Source organism: Mustelus asterias, chromosome 14 (genome assembly GCF_964213995.1).
Source record: "Mustelus asterias chromosome 14, sMusAst1.hap1.1, whole genome shotgun sequence".
Classification (NCBI taxonomy): Eukaryota; Metazoa; Chordata; class Chondrichthyes; order Carcharhiniformes; family Triakidae; genus Mustelus; species Mustelus asterias.
Window position 1 is genome coordinate 79,735,042 of NC_135814.1, and position 27,460 is coordinate 79,762,501.

A 27,460-nucleotide genomic window follows, 5' to 3' on the forward strand; every position below is an offset into this window, starting at 1 on the left:
GGGATGTGTGTGTTGCTGGCTAGTCCAGCATTTATTGTCCATCAGAAGGTGGTGGTGAGCTATATGAGAAAAACACTTTCTCATGCAGTGAATTACTGGAATGCACCGCCGGAATTCTCCGGTTTTGCATACCCCGATACTGTTGCCAACGAGAACACAGAATTTGGCGCTCAACTGGAGAGTGTGGTGGAGGTAGGTTCGCTCGTGGCATTCAGGAGGGAATGTTATCTGAAAAGGAAGACTGTGCAGGATAATGTGGAGAAGGCGGGGGGATGGCATTAGGTAAATTGCTCATTCAGAGAGCTGGCGCAAACATGATGGACAAAATGGCCTCCTGTGTTCTAACAATTCTGTGGAACAATACTTGTGTAACAGTGGATCCATGGATTTTTTCATAACATAGGAGGGGGGCCTCTAACAAAAAGTTGAAAGCTTCTGACCTAGACAGACAAGGGCAGAAAAAGCACAGGAACAGCAGCGCCTCCAAATTACTTTCCAAGTTAGACACCATCCTGACTTGGGAATATTCCACTGTTGCTGCTAATCCTGGTCGAAAATCCTGGAATTCCCTACCGAAGTGCACTCAGGGTGTACCTGCACCACATGAACTTCAGTTGTTTGAAAATGTGGTTCACCACTGCTTTCTCATGGGAAATTAGGTATTGGCAATAAATGTAGGCCACGGTCACATCCCGTGAATGAATAAAATAAAAAATGAGTAGCACAAGGTATGCATTAAATCTGTGGTGAACTAATGGACACCATATTTGAGGACATGGACCATGGAAACAGTAACATAAGCTCTTTATTAACTACTTCAGTCATCACATTTCCCCTGCTCTGCTGCTTTGTTGCAACTACAAACTGGTGCATTTTAAAAGGTCTACCTGGATTGTTAAAGTTTGCAACACTCATGAATTCATGGGTTACACTGCTGTTCTATTTGTTCTGATTTCCTGACATTCAACAACAATGTGGCACCAAAATCACGTTGACTTCCAAACTTGCATAGCAGCTTTAAATATTTTTTCTGCAAAATGCGTTAAGACAACTTGGATTGCCAATAATCTTTAGTGTCAGATTTTTATTTTAGATTTTTGTGTATTTATTTAATGCTTGTTTAAGAATATTAGAATATTCGCATTACTTTTTTCTCCCCAAACTGTATCAAGGGTTTGTGAATAGTACAAGAGCAGGGAGGATACATTGAATTTATAAGACGTTGGTTTGGCCTCAGCTGGAACATTATGTCCATTTCTGGGCACCACACTTTAGGAAAATGTGAAGACATTAGAGACAATGCAGAAAAGATTCACAAACATGTTTCCATGGATAAGGAACGTCAACTATGAAGAGAGATTAGAGAAGTTCAGACTGTTTCTTTTTTTTCAATCAATGATGGGATGTGTGTGTTGCTGGCTAGTCCAGCATTTATTGTCCATCAGAAGGTGGTGGTGAGCTGCCTTCTTGAACTGCTGCAGTCCCTGAGGTGTAGGTAGAAGAGAAGGCTGAGAGGAGATTTGATAGAGTTGTTCAAAATCATGAAGGGTCTGGACAGAGTAGATAGTGAGAAACTGTTCCCACTCACAAAAAGATAGAGTGAGGGGGCACAAATTTAACTTAATTAATAAAATAAGTTTTTTTATATGAAGGGTTTAGTGAGAAGCAAGATCTTGAGCTGGTCTTGGTGCAGATTAGGAAACCTAGCGAGAGCCCCTTGTCATCCCGTTCCAGGAAAGGCTGCCAGTATTACGTGGCAATCAGCTACTTGGCAAGCCAGCAGTGGGACTACCTGCAGGCTTAGGACCCCAGGGTGGAAATTCCACCCATAACTCTTTTGAACAGCAGTGCCAATGGGGAGGTGGTGGCTGCTGCTGAAATGACATACCTCCCCAGGACCCAGGACATAGGGGTGATGGTGGGAGGGAGTTTATGGTGGGGGTCTGTGGTGGAGGTCATGTGGGTGGAGGTGTTGGGGAGTCAGCAGCAAGGGCAAGAGTTTGGCTACCAGCAGGGAACCCCCTCCCCCCACTTTCCTGATGCTGGGCTCCTTTATCAGGCACAGTAAGCAGCGAGCAAACACTAGAGTTTGTCAGTCATGCATGCTGTATGGTGATTCCTCCACCCAGGACTCGGTTAACACCAGTGGCAGCAGGATCATCAAATCAGAGAATCCCTACAGTGCAGAAGGAAGCCATTTGACCCATCGAGCCTGCACTGACAACAATCCCATCCCTGTAACCCCACGTATTTACCTTGCTAGTCCCCTGACATTAACAGGCAATTTAGCATGGCCAATGAACCTAACACGCACATCTTTGGACTGTGGGAGAAAACCGGAGCACCTGGAGGAAACGCATGCAGATACGGGGAGAACGTGCAAATTCTGCGTAGACAGTCACCCAAGGCCGGAATTGAACCCAGATCCCTGGCGCTGTGAGGTAGCAATGCTAACCACTGTGTTACCATGCCATCCATTTGACGATAAGGATGAGGTTTTTAATTGCCAGCTAAGGGCTTTGATTGGCATTGCGTGGGAAGGCTGAACATGGGCCTTCTTGGCAAGGACTTAATCAGAGTGGAGGCAGGAATGTAGTGTGGTCCCCTACTCAGCACCCTGCCACCTGATTAAATGCCACCCCACAACCACCAAATTCGCCACAGGGTAGGGCACAGATTCCCCCACTGGATTTCATAGAACATAGAACATAGAACAGTACAGCACAGAACAGGCCCTTCGGCCCACGATGTTGTGCCGACCTTCATCTGAAACCAAGATCAAGCAATCCCACTCCCTACCATCCTGGTGTGCTCCATGTGCCTATCCAATAACCGCTTAAATGTTCCTAAAGTGTCTGACTCCACTATCACTGCAGGCAGTCCATTCCACACCCCAACCACTCTCTGCGTGAAGAACCTACCTCTGATATCCTTCCTATATCTCCCACCATGAACCCTATAGTTATGCCCCCTTGTAATAGCTCCATCCACCCGAGGAAATAGTCTTTGAACGTTCACTCGATCTATCCCCTTCATCATTTTATAAACCTCTATTAAGTCTCCCCTCAATCTCCTCCGCTCCAGAGAGAACAGCCCCAGCTCCCTCAACCTTTCCTCATAAGACCGACCCTCCAAACCAGGCAGCATCCTGGTAAATCTCCTCTGCACTCTTTCCAGCGCTTCCACATCCTTCTTATAGTGAGGTGACCAGAACTGCACGCAATATTCCAAATGCGGTCTCACCAAGGTCCTGTACAGTTGCAGCATAACCCCACGGCTCTTAAACTCCAACCCCCTGTTAATAAAAGCTAACACACTATATGCCTTCTTCACAGCTCTATCCACTTGAGTGGCAACCTTTAGAGATCTGTGGATATGGACCCCAAGATCTCTCTGTTCCTCCACAGTCTTCAGAACCCTACCTTTGACCCTGTAATCCACATTTAAATTTGTCCTACCAAAATGAATTTCTTTTCAATTTGATTCACAGAACAAATAATAGAAGTGAGGGAGTGGCTGTAAAGTTACCTTTGATGTACTTGGGGAGTTGTTGTCCAAACCTGAGTAACTCTTCACTGTGGAGCTCCGAGATGTGATTAATCGACTTGAAATACACATCCTGGGGGGAGCTTGCCAGGTAAATTAGATTATTGTCATTAGCTTTCTTGACAATGTTGAATATAACAAAGAAAAAGCCTTTGCACTTGGCGTCTGTGACGGCAATCTCTAATTTTTCTCTCTCAGCTTCTGGGAGGTTTCCTGTGGTTATCAGAACAATGAGTTTGAGTTGCCTTGGTTGAGGTGCTTTTTCAAAAATGTTTTCGATGGTCCATTCAATTGCATGTGCTGTTGCTCTTGTCCCTTCAAGCTGAGTCATCTTGTCTTGGATGTATTCTCTGATGTCTCTACTGGAGTTGTAGTCAGTGAGAGAGAATTCAGTTTTCACTCGCTCCTGGCTATTATTTGTCTGCGAATTATACAGTGCATGTTGAACCACAGCAACCCTGGCTTGATGGTTTGATATTAAAGGTTCCTTGCTCATCTCCAAATGTTCCGTCACATAAGAAATATATCTTTTAATTTCAATAAACTGGTTTGGGCTGATGGTTTCAGAGCTTTCAATGATGAATGCCATATCTAGGTTTACATCACTGGGTGTTGTCGATCTCTTGCTTCGGAAAAATTTGGCATCACAGATTGCATTCGTTTCACAAAAATCTGCACAGAAAACAATAGGTTGTTCACTGTCTGTCAAACATCTACATTTATAATTCCTTATGGGTATAAGTTTTCTTTCAATCTTTAAGCATTTCAAAAGCAATCTAAAACAATAGTTTCCTGACCCACAATTTCTTACCGCACTTGGATCCACAGTGCAAAATGATTACTAGTTTAGGATCAAATCAGGCAGCTAATTTCAGAAATGGGGATGGTGAACTAAATCTTGTTTTTCTGATGTGGCTTTACAGTTTACTCCAATATGGAAGCGCTCATTCCCAACATGAGATATGGGAGCTTTCTCAGAGTACTCAGCACTGACTGTCAATGATGAGCATAAAAGTTCACCAAAGTAAAGAACAATGGTTCATATTTCTTATTGGCAGGGATGGATACTCACTATCTGAGGGGAGGCGATGGCCTAGTGGTATTATCGCTAGACTATTAATCCAGAAACTCAGCTCATGTTCTGGGGACCTGGGTTCGAATCCCTCCATGGCAGATGATAGAATTTGAATTCAATTTAAAAAAATCTGAAGTTAAGAATCATGATCATGAAACCACTGTCGATTGTTGGAAAAACTCACCAGGTTCACTGATGTCCTTTAGGGAAGGAAATCTGCTGTCCTTACCTGGTCTGGCCTATATGTGACTCCAGAGTCACAGCAATGTGGTTGACTCTCAACTGCCCTTGGGCAACTAGGGATGAGCAATAAATGCTGACCAGCCAGCGATGCCCATGTCCCATGAATAAAAAAAAACTAATCTGTTCTAATCATTTCTGTTTTAGCATTGTGCTCTTTTGGAGCTACATATTTGAATGGAAAATGTGAACACACTTGTGTAATGCATGTGCCCATGCAAGGGTGATGGCCACTCCGACAATGAGCAATGAAATATTGTACCCTTTGTCCATGTGCTGTTTGCTCCAACACTAAACCCTGGACAATACTTTACATTATTGCAACATCCTGACATCTATAACAAACATTTCCTCAGTGGTCCTGGAATGATGGAGTCAGCACTTAACACAAACAAAATTGGGCCGGGATTTTCCAGCCCTTTCTGCTAGTGGGATCTTCTGGTTCTGTTAAACACAACCCCCCCATGGTGGCTGTCCGACGGGGTGACCAGTGAGTAACGCAAAGGGCCACTGACTTCAGTGGGACTGGAAGATTCTGCCTGCGCATCCCCATCTCTGATGATGAAAATCATACTGGGGGGGGGGAGGGGTGGTGGGGAGGTGGGTGTGCAGTAAATCCCCAGCTTTGGGGTGATAGCATCATTGTATTCTAGTGAAAACTATGACGCTGCCAAGATATTTTGAACAGAGTTAAAATATGAACCCCTAGTTGAGATTGCAGTAAAAATGCTTACATACCTAAACAAACATGACATTCCATCACCTTATTCAGTGTTTCAGCATCATTACGGAAAATGAAGAATTGCGAAAGTCCAGCATCATTTTTCTGGTAAAAACAAAAAAAAAATGAATAAGAAGCAACACTCAACCCATTAAACTCACGCTTTCCTCAAATGTACAATCTACAAATTAATTGCCTGATCTCAGAGATTAGCAATAGAAATTTTTCACAACATTCATCAATCTTCTCATTGTTATGATTCAATCCTAGCTCACTGTCTTACAGAGAGCATCTTCAATGCCCGTAGCACAAGAGCCGTTATAACCCAAAGAGTATTTGATTACCTCAATCTATAAATTTCAATCCTGTTTCCTCAGATTTAAGTACCAGGACTGGGAGGGGAGGCTGGGAGGTAGATTGGTTAAAAATAGCACCAGTTCCATGGCTCCATCCCACCCCCGGGCTAATTTCATGGAGATGGAATGGGGAGATGATAGGGCTCCTCGACCGTATGTGGTTGATAACCAAACTGACTCAGTAGCAGCCTATGATGATTAACTGGGATTTTCCACTCAGCCTCCAGCTAAAAGTTCCCTCCGGGAAACTCCCAGTTAGAAACCAGGTAGCCAGCGCTCAAGGCAGGTTCAGAACCTCTTGCTATCTGCCTGGGTGCAAGAACAGCCACAGTCTACCTAGTGGAGGGGATTTCCCTGCCACCCCCACAGTGGTGGCTTGACTGCAAAAGCCAACATTCACTTAATTCGTGTTTAACTGAGCACAGGTGAAGAGTATTTGTAGTGATAAGCTGATTCCATGGGGCAATAAAACCTTGGAATAACTCCGACCTCATTAATCATTGAATCAAGCAGTGGTGTCTCTGTGAAGCTGATCTGAAATCCATGCTGCCAGCACAACATATACTCAAGGACATCTGTTAAATGTTGTCTGTTTCCTTTCCTCAGCGTCGGAATTCAGCACAGTTTTGCACTCAGTGAACAGAATTAGATCACTTGTAGCCAACTCTTTTGGACTCAGCAGTGCTGTAGGTACAGATGGGCCTCGGAAATGGTAGGTTCAGAGAATTCTAACCAGTAAGGAAATATTCAGATTCGGACCAAAACAAACTCCAGCGACAGGTCCATGCATTATTCAGTGTGGCAACTTAAAAAAAACAGGCAGTTTGGGTGACCTTTCAACACTGTTCAAAGCACTGGCAAGCTTCACCCTGTCTCTTCCTCTCATTATGCCAGTCTTAACTGCCCATTCTGCTGCAGCAGATCTAACAGGCAAGTACTTGAAATATTAAATACTCAGAGCAGGTTTTCAAGAACTGTAAAGACATGAAACAGATTTTATAGGAGATAAACTAGCAAATGATGAACTCATCAAACTATCTGCTGCAGTAATTTACTGGCTGAGGGACCAGGGGAAGGCATGAGCAAAGGCGGCTCCCATAGACGCGGAGGGAGACAACCGTGTCTACGTGCCTGCCCTCCTGGGGGGCCTACCTTGCGAAATATTAGTAGACACAGGAGCCTCTGTATCCCTGATCGACCGACCTCTTCCCGTGACCAAGGATTACACCCACATAGTAGGGGTGGGGGGAACTCGTATTAAGGCTTACAAGAGCAAGACGGCAATGTATTTTAGAATTTGCAGTGATTTCGAATGTAAAGACCATTGCAAAGAGATTTGAGCAGCAAAAGTAGTAAGAAGTTTGAGTAGAGTCATGAGAAGTATTAAGAATGTTTAGGCTAAAAGTGAAGTGTGGAGTAGACAAACTGTGCTGTTAACTCAATAGTATCAGTCAGTAAAATTGTAAGAAATGTAGCATAGCAAGCTTCAGTAATAATTAGAAATAAATTTAGGCAGTCTCAATTCAGTTTGTTGAAAGGTGGCACTAAGTGATGGATGACAGTGCATTGTTGGCCGGATAATCCTATAAGATTTGGTTTGATTTTGATTTGATTTATTATTGTCACATGTATTAACATACAGTGAAAAGTATTGTTTCTTGCGTGCTATACAAAGCATACCGTTCATAGAGAAGGAAACGAGAGAGTGCAGAATGTAGTGTTACAGTCATAGCTAGGGTGTAGAGAAAGATCGACTTAATGCAAGGTCTATTCAAAAGTCTGACAACAGCAGGGTAGAAGCTGTTCTTGAGTCGGTTGGTATGTGACCTCAGACTTTTCTATCTTTTTCCCAACAGAAGAAGATGGAAGAGAGAGTGCCGGGAGTGGGTGAGGTCCTTAATTATGCTGGCTGCTTTGCAGAGGCAGCGGGAAGTATAGACAGAGTCAATGGATGGGAGGCTGGTTTGCATGATGGATTGGGCTACATTCACGATCTTTTGTAGTTCCTTGCGGTCTTGGGCAGGGCAGGAGCCATATCAAGCTGTGATACAACCAGAAAGAATGCTTTCTATAGTGCATCTGTAAAAGTTGGTGAGAGTCGTAGCTGACATGCCAAATTTCCTTAGTCTTCTGAGAAAGTAGAGGTGTTGTTGGGCTTTCGTAACTATAGTGTCGGCATGGGAGTGGGGGGGAGCGGGGGTGGATTTAAGGTGTAATTTAACTCTAATTGAATCAATCCAAAAGATGATTGATATAGTAATTACAAATGTCTCACTAATAAACCACAGTTGGGAATAATAGGAAAAAACTTTAGATGTAAATCATGGTACACTGCACAGCATTCAGATCTCTAGGTAAAGAGCAATACTATTTGTGTAGGATACCACCAAGATTGAAAAGGTTTGGAGAAAAGAATTGTTTCAAAAATGTATAATATGTGCCCAATATGGCAAAGTATTCCTTTTTTGAGTACTTCAAACTTTGTATAACAGAATATACCATGCAAAACATTGAGAAAGACTGGTATCTTTGTGTTCTTGCATACGGAGATGTTGACCAGTCATAACATATGTTACCATCTATCAAGTATACTGAAAAATCAAGAGTGGAATCTGACCTGCAATGCAGTGTTGAGTACTTTATCAGCTTTAGGAGACAGGTAGACGGAGATGATATTCTCATTAGCGAGTTTTGTTATACCATCGTTGAGTTCGTTGGATTTTGTCTGCCCGTCACTGAAGAATATTGCCACCTTTCTTATCAAAAACCCACTTCGCACACGCTTGAATGTGTTCCTGGCCACAAAGCTCATTGCCTCACTGATACTGGACTCTTTCTTTGATGGCACAAATTGTAGATTTTCAATCTGTTTGATAAGGTCTCGCTTATTCCTGGCACTGCTGAAACGGAGTTCAGTGACTATGCCACTGTTGTACGTCAGGATAGCGACTCGCGCTCCCTTTGGACAGTTGCTCTCCACGATGGTCAGATTGTGAACTATGTTGAGGATAGCATTCTTATTGTTGTTCAACTGGTTAGCAGTTTTAGTGTTGGAAGTATCTATCACAAAGGCCAGTTCGGTTGGATAGACAGGGCATTGCCTTGCACCTAATGTAAAGAATAAACGTGAATTAATTTTATTTCCAATGTTCAGTAAATGATCTGTGAGTACAAATATTTATCTAATGAAAATAACTTACCATAACAACATGCTGCAAGAGAACAAAAGAAAAGAAAACAATTTTTAAAAGTTTTACCTCAAATAAAGGTTTTAAAGAGTCAAATATGCAATTAAATATCATACTTACGACACGAGTCTTTGATCTGTCTTACAAGGCCGCATGTCTGGAACATTGGAGAAGTAAAAGGATATTAGCTATTATGCAACAGAATTCAAATCATATCTTGTGATCAACAACATTTTATTTACCTCTATGGATCTCCCTCTCTCTCCTTTTGGACCCTATAATGTGTAAAATAATATAAATTAATCCAAGGATGCTCATAAAATACTACCCAATAGGTGCAGTACAAAAATAATAAGCAGAGGCCGGATCCAAGATAGGAGTCAATATTCTGACCATTGAAACCAAGCATGCTAAATGCCTTCTTCACCACTCTGTCTACCTGTGACTCCACTTTCAAGGAGCTATGAACGTGTACCCCTAGGTTTCTTTGTTCTGTAACTCTCCCCTACGCCCTACCATGAACTGAGTAAGTCTTGCTCTGGTTCAATCTACCAAAATGTATCACCTCACATTTATCTAAATTAAACTCCATCTGCCATTCGTCAGCCCACTGGCCCAATTGATCAAGATCCTGTTGCAATTGGAGATAACTTTCTTCACTGTCCACTATGCCACCAATCTTGGTGTCATCTGCAAACTTACTAACCATGCCTCCTATATTCTCATCCAAATCATTAATATAAATGACAAATAACAGTGGACCCAACACTGATCCCTGAGGCACACCGCTGGTCACAGGCCTCCAGTTTGAAAAAACAACCCTCTACAGCCACCCTTTGGCTTCTGGCAAGAAGCCAATTTTGTATCTATTTAGATACCTCACCCTGGATCCCGAGAGATTTAATCTTATGCAACAACCCCCTACCATGCGGTACCCTGTCAAAGGCCTTGCTAAAGTTCATGTAGACAACATCAACTGCATTGCCCTCATCTACCTTCTTGGTTACCCCTTCAAAAAACTCAATCAAATTTGTGAGACATGATTTTCACTCACAAAGCCAATGTAAGTGGGAGTATTCCATCACACTCCTGCCTTGTGCCCTGTAGATAGTGGGTTTCTGCCTCGGACCTGCTCTTGTAGCCACTGTATTTATGTGGCTGGTCAAGATATCGGTGATCCCCCAAGAATGATGGTAATAGTAGAATTTAATAATGATAATGCTGTTGAATGTCAAGGGGACTTAGTTAAATTTTTCTCTTGTTGGAGGTGGTCATTGTACAGTAATTGTGTGACAAAAGTGTTCCAGCCATTATCAGCTCAAGTCTGAATGTTATTCAGGTATGACTTCATACAGTAACAAGCTGCTTCATTACCTAATGAATTGCAATTGAACTGATGACTGTGCAATAATTGGAGAAAATCTCCAGTTCTAACCTTATGATGGAAAGAACATCAGAAGTAGCAGAAGCAACATCAGAAGAAGGTGGTTGGCCAAGGATAATACCTTGGGGAAATGCTTCAATAATGTCCTGGGGCTGAGACGATTGACCCCCAAACAACCACAACCATCTTCCTTTGTGTTAAAGTTCCAGCCAATATTCTTCCAATTCACATTGCCTTCAATTTTACTAGGGCTCCATCATGCCACACCAGTTCAAATTCTTCTTGATGTCAAGGGAAATTTCTCTTGCTTCGCCATGTTTGAACCAAAGTTGTAATGAAGCCTGGAGTTAAGTGATCTTGACAGAACCTAAACTGCGCATTAGTAAGTAGGTTGAGTAATGTCACTTTATAGCACTGTCAACAATATCTTCATCACTTTTCTGATGATTGAGAGCAGACTGATAGAGCTGTAATTCTCTGGAATTCTTTTGTCCAGTTCTGTGGCTGAATTAACTGAAGACTGGCGTCTGCGCTGTGAGGACCTCATCATGAGGAAGTCAAGCTAGATCATCGTCTTGATGTTTCTTGACTGAAAATGGTTGCAAATGCTGGTTCCCTCATTGAGGATGTGTTTGTTTACGGAATCTCCTCAAAGTGGGCATTTTTTAACAGTCCACCACCATTCGTGACTAAATGCAACAAGACTTCACAGCTTTGATCTGATTCAATGGCTGGAGGATCACTAAGTTGTGTCTCTTGCATGTTGCTTCCATTGTTTGAAATGCATTTAGTTGTGCCTTTACAGGTTGGTATCTAATTTTTAGGTATGCCTGGTGTTGCACCTCGCTTGCTCTCCTGCACTCCTATTCGAAGTAGGGGTCAGGGTTAGGAAGTTCCAATGAGAGATTTGTTTTGGTTTATTTTGTATGTAATATATGGGTAAACAGAGTGGAGTTAGTGCATTTCAAGCTAATACGTAGTGGGATTAACATTTTAACATCAAAGATAATTTATTATGCAAACTTAGTCAATGATTCTAGAGTCCGCTTTACTTCACTAGTCAGTATTTGTTGAACTTCATTGCCTATAACATTTGGTGGATAACATGCCCTGTCACATGCTTAAATTCAAAGAAAAAGTTCCAATTTTGAAGACAATGACTACCTGTGAGCCTGAGTGGCCAGCTTCTCCTTTAAGTCCAACTTCACCAGAAACTCCTGGGTAACCCTGCAATCGAAAAAGATCAGATACTTACCATCAATGAAGTTCATTTTCATTACAATTTTCTTCTTTATTCTTTAATAGGATGTGGGCATCCCTGGCTGAGCCAGCATTTGTTGCCCATCCCTAATTGCCCTTGAACTGAATGACTTGCTAGGGTATTTCAGAGGGCAGTTAAGAGTCAACCACATTGCTGTGGGTCTGGACCAGATTTTTACTGATTCAAATTTTGCCATCTGCTGTGATGGCATTCGAACTCTTGTCCCTAAAGCATAATCCTGGATCTCTGGATTAGTAGTCATAGAATTTCTACAGTACAGAGGGAGGCCATTCGATGCACGAACCTGCACCAACAATGATCCCACGAAGCCCTATCCCCATAACCCCACATATTTACCCTGCTAATTTCCCCAAGGACTGCCCTAAGGGGCAATTTTTTAGCATAGCCAAACCCCCTAAACTGTGGGAGGAAGCCAGAGCATCTGGAGGGAACCCACGCAGACAATACTACCATGTCACTACCTCCCCAGGATAGTCATCATTGTAAAGGTCATCAATGTTGGGAAATAAAATACCTTGTCCAATTTTCTCATCTTGAGTTAATGTTAAGCGTCCCCAAGTCAGCTATAGTGTGTGGAGGCACAGATTAAAGTGCTTTTGCACTGCATTGTGCTTCAGTGCCAACCTCAGCCATAACACAAACTACAGTTTATACGCATGCCTCCCTCTCAACTTCTCATTGCAGCCATTGGCATGGACTTTGGTGAATTTTATGGTGAATAAGAGCCAATTTTATGTTGTGGATCAACTGTAGGAATTGGGCTGATACATATCAAACAAAAGTTCTACAGCCAGTTGAAGAGGAGACATCCATCAGTTTCAAACCCAGGTCCATGCTAACCCATTGTACCATACAGTCTCCAATCAGGGATCTTAAATGATACACCAATGAAGGCTCAATATACTGAAGATACACGTTCACATGGACATGCTATGAATGACAAATAATGATGTAAAAAAGCCTTTGTCCTTTAAATTTCATGTTCCACTTATTCTTCAGAAATGTTGCACAAAATGATGTGGCTCATATCTTCCAGTTTACATTGTAAGGTGGCAATATTCGAACAATTGCACTTGTTCAAATGGAAAGTTTTCAAAATTTGCCAAGGCAAAAGTGAACCAAGTACACTGAGTGTTTACACTTTCTGTTGCAGCAACATTGCTCAGGAGGTTTTACGATTCTGATTGATGACCAGCCCAAACAACATTCCTGGGACTGTATAGATGGATGTGCATCAGGAGCTCCCTAAGCTTGCTGATATCAGAACAAAACAGCAGCCACCACTGGCGATCATCTACATTTAATTGTGTCAAATCATTAGTACTTTGTCCGCAGAGATAGAGAACAAAAGAATTTCATAGATGTTGGTTTCTGTTTCTGGAGACATGCACATTGCCTCATTTACGTTGCTATTCAAGCCGGTCTTTGCAAGCAATGTGCGTCTCACACATTTGATGTCATTGAAGATTCCACTGGAGAATCTATATAATTTGCAAGTAGCACTATGCAAACACATGCAAACCGGTAGAGGCGGCTAAGGGATTCACTGGTGCATTTTGGGAGAAGTCGGCCCAGCAACATCTACTAAGAAGTGGGAAACGGAAGGACACCTCCAGTGATAAACAGGAGTTAGAGCATCTGGTAGAGGCAGCTGAAGGACTTCACTGGTGCATTCTGGGAGAAGTTGGCCCAGCAACATTTACTAAGAAGTGGGAAGCTTTAGGTAGATAGGAGCTTTAGAGACGTGGTCACACCCAAGGTGCAGGCAGTTGGATGGGTAACCGCTAGAAGGGGCAGGCAGTCAGTGCAGGGATCCACTCTGGTCATCCCCCCCTCTCTAACAAGTATACTGTTTTGGGTACTGTTTGGGGGGGAGGGGATAACAGCAGCAGCAGCCAGAGCAGCGGCACCATGGCTGGCTCTGTTGTTAAGTAGGGAGGGACAAAGAGCACTAGAGCAATAGTTATAGGGGACTCTATAGTTAGAGGTCAGATAGGCGCTTCTGTGGACTTGAAAGAGACTCCAGGATGGTATGTTGCCTCCCTGGTGCCAGAGTCCAGGATGTCTCTGAATGGGTAGAAAGCATTCTGAAGGGAGAGGGTGAACAGCCAGAGGTTGTGGTATATATTGATACTAACAACATAGATAGGAAGAGTGATGAGGTCCTGCGGCAGCAGTTTAGGGAATTAGGCAGAAAGATAAAAAGCAGGACCTCTAGGGTTGTAATTTCAGGATTACTCCCTGTGCCATGTGCCAGTGAGGCTAGAAATAGGAAGATAATACAGCTCAACATGTGACTAAACAGCTGGTTGAGGGAGGGTTTCAGAAATCTGGACCATTGGGATCTCATCTGGGGCAGGTGGGACCTGTACAAGAAGGACAGGTTGCATCTAAATGGGAGGAGCATAAGTATTCTGGCTGGGAGGTTTGCTAGTGTCACATGGGAGGATTTAAATTAATTTGGCAGGGGGGCGTGGGAACCAAAGCAAAGGTGAATTAGCTGAAGGAGAACCTGAGAGTAGGGTCAGTAAGACTCAGAGAAAGAGCAGGTGAGGTGTGGTTGCTAATCAAAGAGGGTCTGGGGGACTGAAGTGCATTTGTTTCAATGTGAGAAGTGTAACAGGTAAGGCAGATGAACTTAGAGCTTGGATTAGTACTTGGAACTATGATGTTGTTGCCATTACAGAGACTTGGTTAAGGGCAGGACAGAATTGGCAGCTTAACGTTCCAGGATCCAGAGGTTTCAGGCGGGATAGAGGGGGATGTAAAAGGGGTGGGGAGTTGCACTACTGGTTAAGGAGAATGTCACAGCTGTAATGCAGGAGGACATCTCGGAGGCAGTATGGGTAGAGCTCAGGAATAGGAAGGATGTAGTAGTCACAATGTTGGGGGTTTACTATAGGCCACCCAACAGCCAGCGGGAGATAGAGGAACAGATATGTAGGCAGATTTTGGCAAGGTGTAAAAGTGACAGGGTTGTTTTGGTGGGTGATTTTTAACTTCCCCTATATTGACTGGGACTCAGTGCTCGGGGCATGGATGGGGCAGAGTTTGTAAGGAACATCCAGGAGGGCGTTTTGAAGCAGTATGTAGATAGTCCAACTAGGGAAGGGGCCGTACTGGACCTGGTATTGGGGAATGAGCCCGGCCAGGTGGTCGACGTTTCAGTAGGGGAGCAGTTCGGGAACAATGACCACAATTCAGTAAGCTTTAAGGTACTGATGGATAAAGATCCTCAAGTTAAGGTGTTAAATTGGGGGAAGGCTAATTACAACAATATTAGGCAGGAACTGAAAAATGTAGATTGGAGGCAGATGTTTGAGGGCAAATCAACGTCTGGCATGTGGGAGGCTTTCAAATGTAAGTTGATAGGGATTCAGGACCAGCACATTCCTGTAAGGATGAAGGATAAGTATGGCAAGTTTTGGGAACTTTGGATAACAAGAGATATTGTGAGCCTAGTCAAAGAGAAAAAGGAAGCATTTGACAAGGCTAGGAGGCTGGGAACACACAAAGTAGGTGTGGAATACAAGGAAAGTAGAAACAAACTTAAGCAAGAAGTAAGGAGAGCTAAAAGGGGTCATGAAAAGTCATTGGCCAGCAGGATTAAGGAAAATCCCTCGGCTTTTTATACCTATATAAAGAGCAAGATGGTAGCCAGGGAGAGGATTGGCCCACTCAAGGACAGGGGAGGGAATCTATGCAGAGGAAATGAGCGAGGTATTATATGAGTACTTTGCATCAGTATTCAGCAAAGAGAAGGACTTGGTGGATGATGAGTCTGGGAAAGGGTGTGTGGATAGTTTGAGTTATGTTGAGATCAAAAAGGATGAGGTATTGGGCTCTTGAGAAACATTAAGGTGGACAAGACCCCAGGGCCTGATGGGATATACCCTAGAATAGTGAGAGGCAGAGGGGGAAATTGCTGGAGCCTTGAGAGAAATCTTTGTATCCCCACCGGCTACAGGGGAGGTCCAAGACGATTGGAGAATAGCCAATGTTGTTCTTTTGTTTAAGAAGGGTAGCAAGAATAATCCAGGTAATTCAGGCCAGTGAGCCTTATGTCAGTGGTAGAGAAAATATTGGAGAGGATTCTTTGAGACAGGATTTACTCCCACTTGGAAATAAGTGGATGTATTAACGAGAGGCAACGTGGTTTTGTGAAGGGGAGGTCGTGTCTCACTAACTTTTTCGAGGAAGTGACGAAGGTGATTGATGAGGGTAGGGCAGTAGATGTTGTCTACATAGACTTCAGTAAGACCTTTGACAAGGTCCCTCATGGTAGACTGATGCAGAAGGTGAAGTTGCACAGGATCAAAGGTGAGCTGGCAAGGTTTATTCAGAACTGGCGCGGTCATAGAAGACAGAGGGTAGCAGTGGAAGGGTGCGTTTCTGAATGGAGGGCTGTGACATTCCTCAGGGATCAGTGCTGGGACCTTTGTTGTTTGTAACATATATATAAATGATTTGGAAGAAAATATAACTGGTTTGATTAGTAAGTTTGCGAATGTCAAAAGGGTTGGTGGATTTGCGGATAATGTTGAGGACCATCAAAGGATACAGCAGGATATAGATCGGTTGGAGACTTGGGCGGAGAGATGGCAGATGGAGTTTAATCCAGACAAATGTGAGGTATTGCATTTTGGAAGGTCTAATACAGATAGGAAACATACAGTAAATGGCAGAACCCTTAAGAGTATTGATGGGCAGAGGGATCTGGGTGTACAGGTACACAGGTCACTGAAAGTGGCAACGCAGGTGGATAAGGTAGTCAAGAAGGCATACGCCATGCTTGCCTTCATTGGCCGGGATTTAAAAATTGGCAAGTCGTGTTGCAGCTTCATAGAACTTTAAGCCGCACTTGGAATATAGTGTTCAATTCTGGTCGCCACACGACCAGAAGGATGTGGAAGCTTTGGAGAGAGTACAGAAAAGATTTACCAGAAAAGATGTTGCCTGGTATAGAGGGCATTAGCTATGAGGAAAGGTTGGAGAAACTTGTTTTTTTCTCACCGGAACAAGAGGTTGAGGGGCGACCTGATAGAAGTCTACAAGATTATGAGGGGCATGGACAGAGTGGGTAGTCAGAAGCATTTTCCCAGGGTGGAAGAGTCAATTACTAGGGGGCATAGGTTTAAGGTGCAAGGGGCAAAGTTTAAAGGAGATGTACGAGGCAAATATTTTACACACAGGATGGTGGGTGCCTGGAACTCGCTGCCGGGGGATGTAGTCGAAGCAGATACAATAGAGATTTTTAAGGGGTGTCTTGACAAATACATGAATAGGATGGGAATGGAGGTACATAGTCCCCGGAAGGGTTGGGGGTTTTACTTCAGTCGGGCAGCATGGTTGGTGCAGGCTTGGAGGGCCGAAGGGCCTGTTCCTGTGATTTTCTTTGTTTTTTTTTCTTTATTTTACCATCCTTAAGTGATTAAGATAAAGGTGGCAGAGTTCAAGTTCATCACCACCCCGCCAATTACACCAATTTCCCACCAGGAACACAAGATTCTGCCCCTATGAATCACATCTCTCTAAATCCTTTTTCTACTGCTTTGCACAGAGGTATACTTGGTAGCACAGTCATATAAAAACGAGTCAAAAAAGGAACTGCATCATTTTTGTTTCTGTCTGGACTTACTCTTCGACCTCTATTTCCTTTAATGCCCTCTTTTCCTGGTTCACCAGCAACTCCAAATTCACCCTGTTTCAAGAATATAGCACATAGTCAAAAAGTGTATCAACAATGGGAAGTGAATCACTAAAAAATGTTAAATAGCAATTTAATTATTTACTTTACCTTTGGGCCTAGGTGTCCTACAAGGCCTCGCTCACCCTAAATGCAAAGAACAGAATTAACAATGCATTGGTACATAGATTTTTTTGTCCTTCCAGCTGTTTCCTTTCCTTAGGAAGACCCTGCAGGATAACAGTGCGATCAGCACAGCACTCGACCATTATTCCAACTGATGCTGTTGAGCATTAATTTAAAATTCCTACATGTGACAAACTTTACATCATCAAATGTTGTGATACCTTAGTTGCGATTCAATTTTTACAACAATTTGCATGATTTTGAACTTTAATTTTAATATTCTGCATTCATGTACAAATTTAAAGTTCCATTCTGTTTTCATCCCTTGTGCTCAAAAAGGTTTTTACATTCTGCAAATATATCGGTTTGCTATATTTTTGCAGAAGTGCTTTTAGCTCTTTAATAATGACTGACCTTTCTGCCTTTCAATCCAGTGATGCCAATTCCATTTTTCCCATCTTCACCCTGCAGGAGTCGAAAAGATACCATGTAAATATTGGTTAGACGGTCATGCAAAACCTTTAAAGTGATGGTTAATTTTGAACATGTTTTTTAGTTTTGCACAGTATGTCCAAAGGTAAGCAAACCAAGTTATATATTTGTATTCATCTAGATTAGGGCTTCTTGCTAACTTTGAATACAGGGTCTCTGACAGTGCAGGGTTCCCTCAGTACTGCATTGGAATGTCAGCCTGGAATTTCTGTTCAATTCTCTGGATGTGGATTTGAACCTGCACCCTCCTGACTCAGATATGAGAAACCACTGAGCCAAGACTCCGGTCTCGGGTCACTGTCTGTGCGGAGTTTGCACATTCTCCCCATGTCTGCGTAGGTTTCCTCCGGGTGCTCCGGTTTCCTTGCACAGTCCAAATGTGTGCTGGTTAGATTGATTGGCCATGATAAATTGACCCTTAGTGTCAGGGGGATTAGCAGGGTAAATGCGTGGGATTACGGGAATAGGGATTGGGTGGGATTGTGGTCAGTACAGACCCGATGGGCCGAATGGCCTCCTTCTGTACTGTAGGGACTCTATGATGCAATGATAACACCTCATCATTACTGCGGATTATTTCAGTTCTCAGACCTCTCGTTACACTCATGGACCTGCTTCCTATCCCTTCCAAAGAGTCTCTCTTGGCCTTGGTATCCCGAGGAGGTATCGGTAACACAGCCATCTACTTCCTGTCGGAGTGTTTGATGGGACAGTATGAACACAAATCCACAGGAACAGTGAGAGTCCCATTCAGTGCTTAGCACTGCTGCCTCACAGCGCCAGGGACCCCAGTTCAATTCCCGGCTTAGGTCACTGTGTGGGGTTTGCACGTTATTCCCGTGTCTGTGTGAGTTTTCTCCGGGTACTCCAGTTTCCTCTCACAGTCCGAAAGACATGCTGGTTAGGTGCATTGGACATGCTAAATTCTTCCTCATGTTTACCTGAACAGGCGCCGGGATGTGGCGACTAGGGGATTTTCACAGTAACTTCATTGGAGTGGTAATGTAAGCCTACTTGTGACACCAATAAATAAACTTTAGATTAAACTTTAAATTAATATATTTGTATGTAGCCAGTGGGGTGTGAAAGAAAGGGCTAGATATACGTGACACAGAAAGCTTCCTGAACATCACAGATGAGATGGCAGAAAGACTACAATTGATCACAGAAATATTGGAAATGATACAAATATCAGAAATGAAAAACTACAAAAGAAGAAAAATGCACTGCAAGAGAGGAGGGGTAGGGGAAGATAGATTTTAACTGGTCAGGGTGGATAGGTACATGCTGATGTTTAAAACATTAAAAGAATGCAGGTGTGTCTGAAAGCCAGCAGGAACCTGCTGACTTTCAAGTTCAATTGAAAACGATTGTGCGTCAAACAACTTCTGTCACAACAGGTGGTCTGCTATTAACATATGTTAATCAGTTGCCTGGGTTACCTGGGCTTCCTGCAATGACCAGGTTGGCAGTGGAGTTTGATGGGTGAGCAATTGACCAGCTGGAAAGCCTCTAAATACTGTGATAAGACAGCTACTTCTTTGCCTGGGTGAAAGACATTTCCTCACAAAGTTTGTTTTGAGAGTGTGCTTTCATTGCTTTGGACACTATTTCCAATACGTCAGTGATAACTTCTGCTATTTTGATGATGGGCAGCATGGAGGCACATTGGTGGTCATCAAAGTGCCAGGGGCCCAGGTTCAAATCTGGCCTTGGGTGACTTGTCTGTGTTGAAAGTTTGCACATTCTCCCCGTGCTCTGGTTGTCCCCCACAATGATATGTGGATTAGGTTGATTGGCCATGCTAAATTGACCCTTAGTGTCAAGGGGATTAGCAGGGTAAATACATGGGGTCACAGGGATGCTGCCTGGGTGAGATTGTTGTTGGTGCAGGCTCGATGGGCCAAGTGGCCTCTTTCTGCACTGTAGGGATTCTATGATTTGCCTTTGAACTGTACTTTCCAGCTCTTAGCCTTGTCAGCAATGTGGAAGGGACTTATGCAGCTTTATCTTGTATCTCTGACGAGAAGCATGAAGCACAATACCAGCAACACCACAAGCAGCAGAAGAAACAGCAGCATGCAGGAGCGCCAGCTTCTCCTTAGCCACTTGAGTTTTCTGGATATGACTTGAGTGTCAGTACCTCAGGAGGCTCAGACTCTGGCGTCAGATCAATGCTGGCATTTTCAGCCTTCTGAAAGAGAAGCTCCTGCTAAATGGGCTAGTTGAATATGTATTGCCAGTGGTGGTCAAAGTCGCAGCAGCTCTGAGTTTCTTCACTTCTGGCTTCTTCCAGGAATCTGCTGTGACATCTGTAGAGGTTTACAATCTGGTGAGCATAAGCCTACCTCCCAGGTGAGGAGTGCCTGGGCCATCACTTTCAACCACCTTGTACCAGTCAGAATGAGAGGGGCTGAGAGATTTGCTGCTTTAGCTAGATTCCCACAGGTACATGGAGTTATAAATTGCACACATATGGCAGTGAAGGCACCCTCAACTCTATTCACAGTATTCAATCCAAACAGACTGCACTCCATTAATGATCAACTGGTGGAAAAGTCACTCGTGGTAGATAACCTGCAAGAATGAGCTACAATGGTGTATTCTTTCTGTGCTAGTTAAGACTTGCACAGAAATTTGCACCTCTTAGCAGAGTCAGTGAATGGCTCCTTGGAGATAAGCACTACCCTCTTAAGGGCATGGCTAATGGAACCTGTGAGTAAACCTACCATTGACACCCAGGAACTGTACAATCAATACCACATGAGTACAATCTTTGAGCAATTTGTTGGAATGCTGAAGATAGGATTAAAGTTCCTGAACAGATCTTGTGACATCTTTCAGAATGCAAGAGTAATTCTGTGGCCTCTTGAGTCTTACACAATATAGTACATCAGAGAGGACATCAGGAGGAAAGTGATAATTATCCTGCACCTTTTGAGGAGGAGAAGGAAGAGGAACAAGAGGTTGAAAAGGAGGAGGAGCCTGATGTGACCACAGCTGCTCAATTAGTCGGCAGGGATGCCCTAGACAGGCTCATTTGGCCATATCTCAAGCTAATCTGAGTCAGTACAACCACATGGTATACCACTGAATCCATTGTGGCTGCTCCCAGCACCCAGAACAAAGCATTCCCACGGTCAACAATCCACCCCCTCACTGATATGCATTGCTTATTTTCTACTCATTGTCATTTCATTTTACTCAAGGCTGAAGACCACTTCACAGGAAAAAGTGGAGATGACTGGACAATGGAGACTTGGAATAAAGATTATGGTGCATAAACATGGACAATAAAAGTGGCAATTTAATTAACTTTTAAACGCCCAAGTGATTTTTCTTGCGAAATTACAGTCTTCCTCTTCCTTCTATTATTTATGTGCTGTACGATCCCTGTGATTTCAACAGAGTTAAATGCAAGCTGACTGTTTTCTTCCTTTGGTTGCTGAGATGTTTGTAGCTGACTTAAGCTGGCAAACTGAGACTACCACCCAATGGTCAGGATTAGCATGCATCAGGTAGGCTCTAGAGGTGGATATCAGTGCAAAGTTCTAAGACATTACGCACTCATGATAGACATAGATTCCTCCAATCTCTCCAGGAAGGTGAACAGTATCTTTGGGAATCCTGACAAATTTCCTGCTATTGTCTCGTCAATTAACCCTCATCCATTATGCCTTAAATACTGAGACGTCAACAGTCAAATGCAGGTTGCAATCATGCCTTGTTGCTCAATTGATCAGGAAACTTGCAAGTGCAGGCTAATGCTATAGCTTCATCAAAAGTTTGTTTAAAAACCATTTCAAAAATTCCCAACTCACTTCTAGCTTCCCCCACTGTGAGCAGGTCCAAGTCTTAAAATTCAGCTCATAAAGTTTGATTGTGTTTGTCAGTGGATGTAAGAATGTTCTCCCATGCATCTCTTCATTTTATTTCCATTCTGAACGTGCTAATTTGTGTGACATAGGGTTCCATGGGCACCCAAGTAGCTTACCCTGGTGATCATGAATCATGAATAATGCAGCTAAGGCTGATCCTCTTAACTGATTCATACCAAATCATAGAATCCATACGATGCAGAAGGAGGCCGTTCAGCCCATTGAGTCTGCACCAACTCTCCGACAGAACATCTTATCAGGCCCACTCCTGCCCTATCCCCATAACCCCACACACTTATCCTGCTAATCCCCCTAACCTATACATCTTTGGACACTAAGGGGCAATTTAGCATGACCAATACACCTAATCTACACTTCTTTGCAATGTGGGAACAAACGGAGCTATCCAGGCCCACCCCCTGCCCTATCCCCAAAACCCCACATATTTATCCTGCTAATCCCCCTAATCTACACATTTTGGGGCACTAAGGGGCAATTTAGCATGGCCAATCCACTTAACCTACACTTCTTTGGAATATTGGAGCAAACCGGAGCACTTGAAAGAAACCAATGCAGACAAGGGGAAAAACGTGCAAACTCCTAGTGCTTAATGCTTAACAACAGTTACTCACTGAAGATTAGGAGCTGAAATCCTTGTGTACAGATACTAAAACCAGCTGCAGGGCCCATTGTTATTACAACTAACATCAATTAATGACAGAAGTCAGAAATCAAAACCAGATTTTTCCGATCCCTCTGGCTCACTACCCCATCAACTAGTTCACTTATTAGCTAAGCCATCTGCGCCAACAATCTATAAATGAAAGGCAGGAGGTTTCCTCTGTTATATAGTCATGGAACCTGCTAAATGCGACCTTGTGTGTTTATTGACTTTGCATAGCCTGGTGTATGTATCTGTTTGCATCTAATGAACTAGTTTTAAAGTTAAAACATAGAACATAGAACAGTACAGCACAGAACAGGCCCTTCGGCCCACGATGTTGTGCCGAGCTGTATCTGAAACCAAGATCAAGCTATCCCACTCCCTATCATCCTGGTGTGCTTCATGTGCCTTAAGAACCTTAGGAACCGCTTAAATGTTCCTAAAGTGTCTGACTCCACTATCACTGCAGGCAGTCCATTCCACACCCCAACCACTCTCTGCGTAAAGAACCTACCTCTGATATCCTTCCTGTATCTCCCACCACGAACCCTATAGTTATGCCCCCTTGTAATAGCTCCATCCACCCGAGGAAATAGTCTTTGAACGTTCACTCTATCTATCCCCTTCATCATTTTATAAACCTCTATTAAGTCTCCCCTCAGCCTCCTCCGCTCCAGAGAGAACAGCCCTAGCTCCCTCAACCTTTCCTCATAAGACCTACCCTCCAAACCAGGCAGCATCCTGGTAAATCTCCTCTGCACTCTTTCCAGCGCTTCCACATCCTTCTTATAGTGAGGTGACCAGAAACTGCACACAATATTCCAAATGTGGTCTCACCAAGGTCCTTACAGTTGCAGCATAACCCCACGGCTCTTAAACTCCAACCCCCTGTTAATAAAAGCTAACACACTATAGGCCTTCTTCACAGCTCTATCCACTTGAGTGGCAACCTTTAGAGATCTGTGGATATGAACCTCAAGATCTCTCTGTTCCTCCACAGTCTTCAGAACCCTACCTTTGACCCTGTAATCCACATTTAAATTAGTCCTACCAAAATGAATCACCTCACATTTATCAGGGTTTAACTCCATTTGCCATTTTTCAGCCCAGCTTTGCATCCTATCTATGTCTCTTTGCAGCCTACAACAGCCCTCCACCTCATCCACTACTCTACCAATCTTGGTGTCATCAGCAAATTTACTGATCCACCCTTCAGCCCCCTCCTCTAAGTCATTAATAAAAATCACAAAGAGCAGAGGACCAAGCACTGATCCCTGCGGCACTCCGCTAGCAACCTGCCTCCAATCCGAAAATTTTCCATCCACCACCACCCTCTGTCTTCAATCAGACAGCCAGTTACCTATCCAATCGGCCAACTTTCCCTCTATCCCACACCTCCTCACTTTCATCATAAGCCGACCATGGGGGACCTTATCAAACGCCTTACTAAAATCCATGTATATGACATCAACTGCCCTACCTTCATAAACACACTTAGTTACCTCCTCAAAAAATTCTATCAAATTTGTGAGGCACGAGTTGCCCTTCACGAATCCGTGCTGACTATCCCTGATTAATCCGCATCTTTCTAAATGGTCGTATATCCCATCCCTAAGGACCTTTTCCATCAATTTACCAACCACCGAAGTAAGACTAACCGGTCTATAATTACCAGGGTCATTTCTATTCCCTTTCTTAAACAGAGGAACAAAGTTCATTTATTAGTTACAAGTAGGCTTACATTAACACTTCAATGAAGTTACTGTGAAAATCCCCTAATCGCCACACTCCACCCCTGTTCGGATACACTGAAGGAAAATTTAGCATTGCCAATCCACCTAACCAGCATGTCTTTCAGACTGTGGGAGGAAACTGGAGCACCTGGAGGAAACCCATGCAGACAAGGGGAGAATGTGCAAACTCTACACAGACAGTAACCCTAGCTGGGAATCAAACCCAGGTCCCTGACGCTACGAGGCAGCAGTGCTAACCACTGTGCCACCATGCATCAACTGAGTATCCAGGACAACACTAAAGTTTTTAAGGTTTGGATGGAACTTCCTAAATTGATCAAAAGGAAGGACTTTGAATGGCAAGCGACACAAATTAAATAGGAGCATGTAAGGAATGAAAGGTACAACATTTCTGGAATAAATTGCCAAGAAAAGTTGTTGAATTCGAGAGTGTAGATGGGTTCGTGATGGATTGTTGAAGAGAGAAGGGACTAAGGAATATTAATTTAGTTAAACAACATATTTAATGGCCCTTTTCATATTTTCAAAACTCTTGTTCTATTATCTTTATTTAAAAGTGGGACAAAAACAAATTACTGCAGATGCTGGAATCTGAAACTGCTGAAGTGTCACCTAGACTTAAAATGTTGGCTCTGTTCTCTTTCCACAGATGCTGTCAGACCTGCTGAGATTTACTAGTATTTTTTGCTTTTGTTACTTAAAAATGGATTGTGCTAAACCTGTAGGAGCTTGATTTGGAAGTATTGGGATGCCTTTTGTATACAACAGTAGAATGTGCTAACATGTATCTGTGAGCACAAAGAAATCCATCAACAGTTTTATGACATAGTGAATAATGTTGGAATATAGAGTTGGATTGTGAGGAAGATTAGGGCACACGGAGTTGGGGGTAGTGTGTTAAAGTGGATTGGGGACTGGCTATCCGACAGGAAGCAAAGAGTTGGAATAAATGGGTGTTTTTCCAGTTGGAGGAAGGTAACTAGTGGCGTGCCGCAGGGATCGGTACTCGGGCCGCAACTGTTTACCATTTATATAGATGATCTGGAGGAGGGGACGGAGTGTAGGGTAACGAAGTTTGCAGACGACACAAAGATAAGTGGAAAAGTGAATCGTGTGGAGGACGGAGAAGATCTGCAGAGAGATTTGGACAGGCTGAGTGAGTGGGCGAGGATATGGCAAATGGAGTATAACGTTGATAAATGCGAGGTTATACACTTTGGAGGAAATAATAACAAATGGGATTACTATCTCAATGGAAACAAATTAAAACATGCTACCGTGCAAAGGGACCTGGGGGTCCTTGTGCATGAGACGCAAAAGCCCAGTCTGCAGGTACAACAGGTGATCAAGAAGGCAAATGGGATGTTGGCCTATATTGCGAGGGGGATAGAATATAAAAGCAGGGATGTCTTGATGCACCTGTACAGGGCATTGGTGAGGCCGCAGCTGGAATACTGTGTGCAGTATTGGTCCCCTTATATGAGGAAGGATATATTGGCATTGGAGGGAGTGCAGAGAAGGTTCACCAGGTTGATACCGGAGATGAGGGGTTTGGATTATGAGGAGAGGCTGAGGAGATTGGGTTTGTACTCGTTGGAGTTTAGAAGGATGAGGGGGGATCTTATGGAGACTTATAAGATAATGCGGGGGCTGGATAGGGTGGAGGCGGAGAGATTCTTTCCACTTAGTAAGGAAGTTAAAACTAGAGGACACAGCCTCAAAATAAAGGGGGGTCGGTTTAAGACAGAGTTGAGGAGGAACTTCTTCTCCCAGAGGGTGGTGAATCTCTGGAATTCTCTGCCCACTGAGGTGGTGGAGGCTACCTCGCTGAATATGTTTAAAGCGCGGATGGATGGATTCCTGATCGGTAAGGGAATTAAGGGTTATGGGGATCAGGCGGGTAAGTGGTACTGATCCACGTCAGATCAGCCATGATCTTATTGAATGGCGGGGCAGGCTCGAGGGGCTAGATGGCCTACTCCTGCTCCTATTTCTTATGTTCTTATGACAGTTTGTATAAACCTGGCTTGGCTTCTCGAGATTAAGGCATGAGTTAATCAAGGTGTTTAAGAGGATTACATAGGTATAGGTCATGAAATTCTCACTCCATTGATGAGGGACTCCAAAACAGGGTGGAGTAATCTTATATTAGAGCCAGCAATTCAGGAGTGAAATTAAGAAATGCTTCTTCACAAAGGGTGAACTGGAAATTTGGAACATCCTTCTCCAAATGGCCGTGGATTCTGGGACACCACAAACTTTTAAGAAGGCATCTGATTTTTTCAGGTAAAGGTATCATGTGTAGGTCAATGCAATTTAATACAGATCTGCCATAATCTATTTGAATGGAATGAGCTGAAAAGAATGATTGACCTATTCCTATCCCTCTTCAACCCACAGCAGTACGCCTTCCCTCACACTATCCCTATGGTTAAACCTACCATGGCAAGAAGAACAGCTGAGGACCTGTGGCAGGAGGATTTGCAGAACAAAGCATCCACCATTAAACATTCTTATCACTGACCTCACTGCTCGTCCACCCAGCTTTGATCTTCCTTGGTGACAGTGGATGCTTTTGAACCATTTCTGGACTGGCCAAGGCTTCTGTGCACTCGACCAGCAGTGCCCCCATGCCTGCCCCCCAACATCAATGGTGTTGCTAACAGGCTGCAGTTGTGGTACAGTCCAAATAATGAGTTGCATTGTCGAGAAGTGTCCACTGACTAAACTTGAAGGCGGAATTTAGAAGTCCATCCAGCCAATGACAAGATTATTACTTGGCTCTGTGATTACACACATGCAAGATAAAGAAATAAAATTCCTATGTTGCTATATAAAAGCTGTGAAGTTCCCTGTTTTTGTGTAATTGGGCAAATCTGCGTAATGTCTGTGCTTATCAAGTTAATGTGAGCCTATGGTTTATTGTAAACTGTAAAAAATGGTATGGAACCCCTTAATTTGTATATCTATAGTGTAATGTACTAATGATGATGAGGCTGCCAATGCTCACTATTATTACTGGATAAATTACACAGTAACTTCTGGAGTCTGCGCATATGCGGATAATC

General features: G+C 43.4%; 1 protein-coding gene across 5 annotated transcripts in view; it reads right to left on the minus strand.

Annotated features, from left to right (window-relative positions):
* LOC144503789 (collagen alpha-3(VI) chain-like) overlaps window positions 1–27,460 on the minus strand; it is a 342,857-nt gene that overhangs the window by 42,795 nt on the left and 272,602 nt on the right. For all 5 annotated transcript variants that reach the window (XM_078228671.1, XM_078228670.1, XM_078228673.1 and 2 more), the window contains 10 exons: window positions 18,019–18,069; window positions 17,590–17,625; window positions 17,431–17,493; window positions 11,675–11,737; window positions 9,369–9,401; window positions 9,247–9,283; window positions 9,139–9,150; window positions 8,556–9,046; window positions 5,600–5,687; window positions 3,529–4,218 (listed from right to left, as the gene is read on the minus strand). In XM_078228671.1, the coding sequence (XP_078084797.1) occupies window positions 3,529–4,218; window positions 5,600–5,687; window positions 8,556–9,046; window positions 9,139–9,150; window positions 9,247–9,283; window positions 9,369–9,401; window positions 11,675–11,737; window positions 17,431–17,493; window positions 17,590–17,625; window positions 18,019–18,069 (1,564 nt within the window). The remainder of the gene's footprint in view (window positions 1–3,528; window positions 4,219–5,599; window positions 5,688–8,555; window positions 9,047–9,138; window positions 9,151–9,246; window positions 9,284–9,368; window positions 9,402–11,674; window positions 11,738–17,430; window positions 17,494–17,589; window positions 17,626–18,018; window positions 18,070–27,460) is intronic.